The following is a 9,737-nucleotide window of genomic DNA, read 5'->3' on the forward strand; positions in this document are numbered from 1 at the left end:
TCTATAGGAACATTAGCCTGCTGGCCTTACTGGGTCTATAGGAACATTAGCCTGTTAGCCTTACTGGGTCTATAGGAACATTAGCCTGCTGGCCTTACTGGGTCTATAGGAACATTAGCCTGTTAGCCTTACTGGGTCTATAGGAACATTAGCCTGTTAGCCTTACTGGGTTTATAGGAACATTAGCCTGTTAGCCTTACTGGGTCTATAGGAACATTAGCCTGTTAGCCTTACTGGGTCTATAGGAACATTAGCCTGCTGGCCTTACTGGGTCTATAGGAACATTAGCCTGTTGGCCTTACTGGGTCTATAGGAACATTAGCCTGTTAGCCTTACTGGGTCTATAGGAACATTAGCCTGTTAGCCTTACTGGGTCTATAGGAACATTAGCCTGTTAGCCTTACTGGGTCTATAGGAACATTAGCCTGTTAGCCTTACTGGGTCTATAGGAACATTAGCCTGCTGGCCTTACTGGGTCTATAGGAACATTAGCCTGTTAGCCTTACTGGGTCTATAGGAACATTAGCCTGTTAGCCTTACTGGGTCTATAGGAACATTAGCCTGTTAGCCTTACTGGGTCTATAGGAACATTAGCCTGCTGGCCTTACTGGGTCTATAGGAACATTAGCCTGCTGGCCTTACTGGGTCTATAGGAACATTAGCCTGCTGGCCTTACTGGGTCTATAGGAATATTAGCCTGTTAGCCTTACTGGGTCTATAGGAACATTAGCCTGTTAGCCTTACTGGGTCTATAGGAACATTAGCCTGTTAGCCTTACTGGGTCTATAGGAACATTAGCCTGTTAGCCTTACTGGGTCTATAGGAACATTAGCCTGCTGGCCTTACTGGGTCTATAGGAACATTAGCCTGTTAGCCTTACTGGGTCTATAGGAACATTAGCCTGCTGGCCTTACTGGGTCTATAGGAACATTAGCCTGTTAGCCTTACTGGGTCTATAGGAACATTAGCCTGCTGGCCTTACTGGGTCTATAGGAACATTAGCCTGCTGGCCTTACTGGGTCTATAGGAACATTAGCCTGTTAGCCTTACTGGGTCTATAGGAACATTAGCCTGCTGGCCTTACTGGGTCTATAGGAACATTAGCCTGCTGGCCTTACTGGGTTTATAGGAACATTAGCCTGCTGGCCTTACTGGGTCTATAGGAACATTAGCCTGCTGGCCTTACTGGGTCTATAGGAACATTAGCCTGCTGGCCTTACTGGGTCTATAGGAACATTAGCCTGTTGGCCTTACTGGGTGGATAGGAACATTAGCCTGCTGGCCTTACTGGGTCTATAGGAACATTAGCCTGTTAGCCTTACTGGGTCTATAGGAACATTAGCCTGTTAGCCTTACTGGGTCTATAGGAACATTAGCCTGTTAGCCTTACTGGGTCTATAGGAACATTAGCCTGTTAGCCTTACTGGGTGGATAGGAACATTAGCCTGTTAGCCTTACTGGGTCTATAGGAACATTAGCCTGCTGGCCTTACTGGGTCTATAGGAACATTAGCCTGTTAGCCTTACTGGGTCTATAGGAACATTAGCCTGCTGGCCTTACTGGGTGGATAGGAACATTAGCCTGCTGGCCTTACTGGGTCTATAGGAACATTAGCCTGCTGGCCTTACTGGGTCTATAGGAACATTAGCCTGCTGGCCTTACTGGGTCTATAGGAACATTAGCCTGCTGGCCTTAATGGGTGGATAGGAACATTAGCCTGCTGGCCTTACTGGGTGGATAGGAACATTAGCCTGTTAGCCTTACTGGGTCTATAGGAACATTAGCCTGCTGGCCTTACTGGGTGGATAGGAACATTAGCCTGCTGGCCTTACTGGGTCTATAGGAACATTAGCCTGCTGGCCTTACTGGGTCTATAGGAACATTAGCCTGCTGGCCTTACTGGGTCTATAGGAACATTAGCCTGTTAGCCTTACTGGGTCTATAGGAACATTAGCCTGTTAGCCTTACTGGGTTTATAGGAACATTAGCCTGTTAGCCTTACTGGGTCTATAGGAACATTAGCCTGTTAGCCTTACTGGGTTTATAGGAACATTAGCCTGTTAGCCTTACTGGGTTTATAGGAACATTAGCCTGCTGGCCTTACTGGGTGGATAGGAACATTAGCCTGCTGGCCTTACTGGGTCTATAGGAACATTAACCTGCTGGCCTTACTGGGTGGATAGGAACATTAGCCTGTTAGCCTTACTGGGTCTATAGAAACATTAGCCTGCTGGCCTTACTGGGTGGATAGGAACATTAGCCTGCTGGCCTTACTGGGTCTATAGGAACATTAGCCTGCTGGCCTTACTGGGTCTATAGGAACATTAGCCTGCTGGCCTTACTGGGTCTATAGGAACATTAGCCTGTTAGCCTTACTGGGTCTATAGGAACATTAGCCTGTTAGCCTTACTGGGTTTATAGGAACATTAGCCTGTTAGCCTTACTGGGTCTATAGGAACATTAGCCTGTTAGCCTTACTGGGTTTATAGGAACATTAGCCTGTTAGCCTTACTGGGTTTATAGGAACATTAGCCTGCTGGCCTTACTGGGTCTATAGGAACATTAGCCTGCTGGCCTTACTGGGTCTATAGGAACATTAGCCTGCTGGCCTTACTGGGTCTATAGGAACATTAGCCTGTTAGCCTTACTGGGTCTATAGGAACATTAGCCTGTTAGCCTTACTGGGTTTATAGGAACATTAGCCTGTTAGCCTTACTGGGTCTATAGGAACATTAGCCTGTTAGCCTTACTGGGTTTATAGGAACATTAGCCTGTTAGCCTTACTGGGTTTATAGGAACATTAGCCTGCTGGCCTTACTGGGTGGATAGGAACATTAGCCTGCTGGCCTTACTGGGTCTATAGGAACATTAGCCTGCTGGCCTTACTGGGTGGATAGGAACATTAGCCTGTTAGCCTTACTGGGTCTATAGGAACATTAGCCTGCTGGCCTTACTGGGTGGATAGGAACATTAGCCTGCTGGCCTTACTGGGTCTATAGGAACATTAGCCTGCTGGCCTTACTGGGTGGATAGGAACATTAGCCTGTTAGCCTTACTGGGTCTATAGGAACATTAGCCTGCTGGCCTTACTGGGTGGATAGGAACATTAGCCTGCTGGCCTTACCGTATTGTCCAAGAGGACACACAGATATCTCTATTCCTCTACAATCTCTATGTCCTGACCTCTGATATAGATGTTATAGAGGTAGGTGTTGTATTATTGGGCCCAGGCCGTATTGTCCAAGAGGACACACAGATATCTCTATTCCTCTACCATCTCTATGTCCTGACGTCTGATATAGATGCTATAGAGGTAGGTGTTGAACACTTCCTGAAGTCTATACACACATCTCTTTGGTCTTACTGGTATTGAAGACCAAGTGTGATTGGTCACACCTCTCTACCAAGTCATCTAGAACCAGGCCATTTATTGGAGTCAAATTTATCTCCACTTTTGTGGGTTGAGGTGATCAGTCTTTGGTTTCAAAATATCGGGGGAAGATGCCAGAGCCAAGGATGATGTTAAAGAGTTTAAGTATAGCCAATTGGAATTTGTGGTCTGTATATTTAATCATTTCATTGAGGATACCATCAACACCACAGGCCTTTTGGTGTTGGAGGGTTTGTATTTAGTCCTGTAGTTTATTCAAGGTAATTGGAGAATCCAGTGGGTTCTGGTAGTCTTTAATAGTTGATTCTAAGATTTGTATTTGATCATGTAAATGTGTTTGCTGTTTGTTCTTTGTTATAGATAGATTGGAGAAGTGGTTAACCTGTGCATCTCCATTTTGGATAGATTGATGACGTTTCTTCTTTTATGGTATTTCTGTAATTGTTTTAGTGATTCACCATAGAAGAAGAAGTAGACTCAGGGGGGTTTCTGGCTCTCTATGATTTTTTGGGGTTGGACAGGATTCTCAATTTCTTTCTTAGGTTTTTGCATTCTTCATCAAACTATGTGGGGGCATGGTTGGCTTGGGGGGGGGGGTCCCACAGGTCTGGTAAGGGGTGTCTCCCTGGTCTGGTCTGGGAGGGGAGGGGTGTCTCCCTGGTCTGGTCTGGGAGGGGAGGGGTGTCTCCCTGGTCTGGTCTGGGAGGGGTGTCTCCCTGGTCTGGTCTGGGAGGGGTGTCTCCCTGGTCTAGGAGGGGAGGGGTGTCTCCCTGGTCTGGTCTGGGAGGGGTGTCTCCCTGGTCTGGGAGGGGAGGGGTGTCTCCCTGGTCTGGGAGGGGAGGGGTGTCTCCCTGGTCTGGGAGGGGAGTGGTGTCTCCCTGGTCTGGGAGGGGAGGGGTGTCTCCCTGGTCTGGTCTGGGAGGGGTGTCTCCCTGGTCTGGGAGGGGAGGGGTGTCTCCCTGGTCTGGGAGGGGAGGGGTGTCTCCCTGGTCTGGGAGGAGAGGGGTGTCTCCCTGGTCTGGTCTGGGAGGGGGTGTCTCCCTGGTCTGGTCTGGGAGGGGTGTCTCCCTGGTCTGGGAGGGGTGTCTCCCTGGTCTGGGAGGGGTGTCTCCCTGGTCTGGTCTGGGAGGGGTGTCTCCCTGGTCTGGTCTGGGAGGGGTGTCTCCCTGGTCTGGGAGGGGTGTCTCCCTGGTCTGGGAGGGGAGGGGTGTCTCCCTGGACTGGGAGGGGAGGGGTGTCTCCCTGGTCTGGGAGGGGAGGGGTGTCTCCCTGGTCTGGTCTGGGAGGGGTGTCTCCCTGGTCTGGGAGGGGAGGGGTGTCTCCCTGGTCTGGGAGGGGAGGGGTGTCTCCCTGGTCTGGTCTGGGAGGGGTGTCTCCCTGGTCTGGGAGGGGAGGGGTGTCTCCCTGGTCTGGGAGGGGAGGGGAGGGGTGTCTCTCTGGTCTGGGAGGGGTGTCTCCCTGGTCTGGGAGGGGAGGGGTGTCTCCCTGGTCTGGTCTGGGAGGGGTGTCTCCCTGGTCTGGGAGGGGAGGGGTGTCTCCCTGGTCTGGGAGGGGAGGGGTGTCTCCCTGGTCTGGGAGGGGAGGGGTGTCTCTCTGGTCTGGGAGGGGTGTCTCCCTGGTCTGGGAGGGGAGGGGTGTCTCCCTGGTCTGGGAGGGGAGGGGTGTCTCCCTGGTCTGGGAGGGGAGGGGTGTCTCCCTGGTCTGGGAGGGGAGGGGTGTCTCCCTGGTCTGGGAGGGGTGTCTCCCTGGTCTGGGAGGGGTGTCTCCCTGGTCTGGGAGGGGAGGGGTGTCTCCCTGGTCTGGGAGGGGTGTCTCCCTGGTCTGGGCGGGGTGTCTCCCTGGTCTGGGAGGGGAGGGGTGTCTCCCTGGTCTGGGAGGGGAGGGGTGTCTCCCTGGTCTGGGAGGGGAGGGGTGTCTCCCTGGTCTGGGAGGGGAGGGGTGTCTCCCTGGTCTGGGAGGGGAGGGGTGTCTCCCTGGGAGGGGAGGGGTGTCTCCCTGGTCTGGGCGGGGTGTCTCCCTGGTCTGGGAGGGGAGGGGTGTCTCCCTGGTCTGGGAGGGGAGGGGTGTCTCCCTGGTCTGGGAGGGGAGGGGTGTCTCCCTGACTGGGAGGGGAGGGGTGTCTCCCTGGTCTGGGAGGGGAGGGGTGTCTCCCTGGTCTGGGAGGGGAGGGGTGTCTCCCTGGGAGGGGAGGGGTGTCTCCCTGGTCTGGGAGGGGAGGGGTGTCTCCCTGGGAGGGGAGGGGTGTCTCCCTGGTCGGGGGGGGGTGGCAGGGGGTGTCTCCCTGGTCTGGGAGGGGTGTCTCCCTGGTCTGGGAGGGGGGAGGGGTGTCTCCCTGGTCTGGGAGGGGTGTCTCCCTGGTCTGGGAGGGGAGGGGTGTCTCCCTGGTCTGGGAGGGGAGGGGTGTCTCCCTGGTCTGGTCTGGTCTGGGAGGGGTGTCTCCCTGGTCTGGGCGGGGAGGGGTGTCTCCCTGGTCTGGGAGGGGAGGGGTGTCTCCCTGGTCTGGGCGGGGTGTCTCCCTGGTCTGGGCGGGGAGGGGTGTCTCCCTGGTCTGGGCTGGGTGTCTCCCTGGTCTGGTCTGGGCTGGGCGTCTCCCTGGTCTGGGCGGGGAGGGGTGTCTCCCTGGTCTGGTCTGGGCTGGGCGTCTCCCTGGTCTGGGCTGGGTGTCTCCCTGGTCTGGGCTGGGTGTCTCCCTGGTCTGGTCTGGGTGTCTCCCTGGTCTGGGAGGGGTGTCTCCCTGGTCTGGTCTGGGAGGGGTGTCTCCCTGGTCTGGGAGGGGAGGGGTGTCTCCCTGGTCTGGGAGGGGTGTCTCCCTGGTCTGGGCGGGGAGGGGTGTCTCCCTGGTCTGGGAGGGGTGTCTCCCTGGTCTGGGAGGGGTGTCTCCCTGGTCTGGGCGGGGTGTCTCCCTGGTCTGGGAGGGGTGTCTCCCTGGTCTGGTCTGGGAGGGGTGTCTCCCTGGTCTGGGAGGGGTGTCTCCCTGGTCTGGTCTGGGAGGGGTGTCTCCCTGGTCTGGGCGGGGTGTCTCCCTGGTCTGGGCGGGGTTTGTATAATGAAGAGGTCTGGGGGTGGCTAGTCTGTGGGGGTTATATAATGAAGAGGTCTGGGGGTGGCTAGTCTGTGGGGGTTATATAATGAAGAGGTCTGGTCTGACCCGTTCGGGGCTGGGGGGGTATCTTTCTCAAGAGAGGCTGATTCCTTGATGAGGTGGGAGTCCAGCTGAACCTGTTTGGGGGGGGGGGGGGTTACCCTGTACCATAACTGTTCTAGACTTATAGAGATTTATATTAGCTGACTCAGAGTCCTCGTTGTCTAGTATCCTGAGTTTCCACCCCTCGTTAACCCCCCTCTCTCTCTCTTAACATAGGGGTAGTGTGCTAATAGTGTGCTCTCTCACTCTCTCTCTTCCTCCCCCCTTTCTCCCTCTCTCTCTTCCTCCTCTCTCTCTCTCTCTCTCTCTCTCTCTCTTCCTCCTGTCTCTCTCTCTCTGTCTCTCTCTCTCTCTTCCTCCCCCTTTCTCCCTCTCTCTTCCTCCTCTCTCTCTCTCTCTCTCTCTCTCTCTCTCTCTCTCTCTCTCTCTCTCTTCCTCCTCTCTATCTCTCTCTTCCTCCTCTCTCTCTTCCTCCCCTCTGTCTCCCTCTAGTTATGGTGACCATGTGCAGCACTTCAAGGTGCTCCAGGACAGGTCAGGACAGTACTTTGTTTGGGAGGAGATGTTCTTCTCTCTGAACCAGATGGTGGAGTTCTATCATAGCAACAGCATCGCCAAGGAGGGAACCGTCGTCCTACGAGACCCAGAACACTGTGCCAGGGTAACAACTAAACATATCAATTACATTTCAATTCATCTCTCTGTCTCTTTCTCTCTCTCTCTCTTCCTCTCTCTCTCCACCTCTCTACCTCTCTCTCTACCTTCCTCTCTCTCTACCTTCCTCTCTCTCTCCACCTCTCTCTACCTCTCTCTCTCTTTCTCGCTCTCTCTCTCTCTACCTACCGTACTCTCTCTCTGAACATTACTAGCCTGGTATGAACAGTACTAGCCTGGTCTGAACATTACTAGCCTGGTCTGAACAGTACTAGCCTGGTCTGAACAGTACTAGCCTGGTCTGAACATTACAAGCCTGGTCTGAACAATACTAGCCTGGTCTGAACAATACTAGCCTGGTCTGAACAGTACTAGCCTGGTCTGAACAATACTAGCCTGGTCTGAACAGTACTAGCCTGGTCTGAACAGTACTAGCCTGGTCTGAACAGTACCAGCCTGGTCTGAACAATACTAGCCTGGTCTGAACAGTACTAGCCTGGTCTGAACAGTACTAGCCTGGTCTGAACAATACTAGCCTGGTCTGAACAGTACTAGCCTGGTCTGAACAGTACTAGCCTGGTCTGAACATTACTAGCCTGGTCTGAACAGTACTAGCCTGGTCTGAACAGTACTAGCCTGGTCTGAACAGTACCAGCCTGGTCTGAACAGTACTAGCCTGGTCTGAACAATAACAGCGTGGTCTGAACAGTACCAGCCTGGTCTGAACAATACTAGCCTGGTCTGAACAATACTAGCCTGGTCTGAACAATACTAGCCTGGTCTGAACAATACTAGCCTGGTCAGAACAGTACTAGCCTGGTCTGAACAGTACTAGCCTGGTCTGAACATTACAAGCCTGGTCTGAACAATACTAGCCTGGTCTGAACATTACAAGCCTGGTCTGAACAATACTAGCCTGGTCTGAACAATACTAGCCTGGTCTGAACAATACTAGCCTGGTCTGAGACGTGCATAGCATCAGCAGGGTTTGTATTCATCATTGGTCTAACCCTGTCCTGTACCCCCCCCTCCAGCTCCCCCACCACGCCCACGCCCTGTTTGACTTCACCCCCCACCACCCCTCCCAGCTACGCTTCCTCCGCGGTGATATCATCGACCTGCTCGACTGTTCCGATTCGCTGCGCTGGAGAGGCCGTTGTCATGGACGCGTCGGATTTTTCCCCCCGGAGTATGTCCAGGCCGTCTACCAATGACCCCGCCCCCATCTACAACGGACCCCGCCCCCATTTACAATGGACCCCGCCCCATCTACAACGGACCCCGCCCCCATCTACAACGAACCCCGCCCCATCTACCACTGCCCCGCCCCCATCTACCACTGCCCCGCCCCATATATCACTGACCTGTCAATCAAACTACTGACTGATATTAAAATGAGAGGAGAGACAGAGAGACTGGAGAGAGACTGGAGAGAGACTGGAGAGAGACTGGAGAGAGACAGCAGCTGGAGAGAGACTGGAGAGAGACTGGAGAGAGACTGGAGAGAGACTGGAGAGAGACTGAAGAGAGACAGCAGCTGGACAGAGACTGGAGAGAGACTGGAGAGAGACTGGAGAGAGACAGCAGCTGGAGAGAGACTGGAGAGAGACTGGAGAGAGACTGGAGAGAGACTGGAGAGAGACAGCAGCTGGAGAGAGACTGGAGAGAGACTGGAGAGAGACTGGAGAGAGACTGGAGAGAGACTGGAGAGAGACAGCAGCTGGAGAGAGACTGGAGAGAGACTGGAGAGAGACTGGAGAGAGACTGGAGAGAGACAGCAGCTGGAGAGAGACAGCAGCTGGAGAGAGACTGGAGAGAGACTGGAGAGAGACTGAAGAGAGACTGGAGAGAGACTGGAGAGAGACTGGAGAGAGACTGGAGAGAGACTGGAGAGAGACTGAAGAGAGACTGGAGAGAGACTGGAGAGAGACTGGAGAGAGACTGGAGAGAGACAGCAGCTGGAGAGAGACTGGAGAGAGACTGGAGAGAGACTGGAGAGAGACTGAAGAGAGACAGCAGCTGGAGAGAGACTGGAGAGAGACTGGAGAGAGACTGGAGAGAGACAGCAGCTGGAGAGAGACTGGAGAGAGACTGAAGAGAGACTGAAGAGAGACAGCAGCTGGAGAGAGACTGGAGAGAGACTGGAGAGAGACTGGAGAGAGACAGCAGCTGGAGAGAGACTGGAGAGAGACTGGAGAGAGACTGGAGAGAGACTGGAGAGAGACTGAAGAGAGACAGCAGCTGGAGAGAGACTGGAGAGAGACTGGAGAGAGACTGGAGAGAGACTGGAGAGAGACAGCAGCTGGAGAGAGACTGGAATATCTCACTGTGGAATATGGACCAGAGAGCAGAGCAACACTGATGCCACTCACACCACACATTCCACTAGGACCTGTGTGTGTGTGTGTGTGTGTGTGTGTGTGTGTGTGTGTGTGTGTGTGTGTGTGTGTGTGTGTGTGTGTGTGTGTGTGTGTGTGTGTGTGTGTGTGTGTGTGTGTGTGTGTGTGTGTGTGTGTGTGTGTGTGTTGAAACCAGCCCTGTGTTCTC

General features: G+C 53.8%; 1 protein-coding gene across 1 annotated transcript; it reads left to right on the forward strand.

The window, feature by feature from the left end:
• Positions 1-7,035: 7,035 nt before the first annotated feature.
• grapa (GRB2 related adaptor protein a) lies at positions 7,036-8,650 on the forward strand (the record flags this gene model as incomplete). The annotated part of the gene is given in 2 exon segments (XM_029745268.1): positions 7,036-7,197; positions 8,225-8,650. Coding segments are annotated over 2 exon segments (342 nt in total), but the record flags the coding sequence as incomplete, so codon positions are not given.
• Positions 8,651-9,737: the final 1,087 nt, after the last annotated feature.

This window comes from Salmo trutta, unplaced genomic scaffold (genome assembly GCF_901001165.1).
Source record: "Salmo trutta unplaced genomic scaffold, fSalTru1.1, whole genome shotgun sequence".
Classification (NCBI taxonomy): domain Eukaryota; kingdom Metazoa; phylum Chordata; class Actinopteri; order Salmoniformes; family Salmonidae; genus Salmo; species Salmo trutta.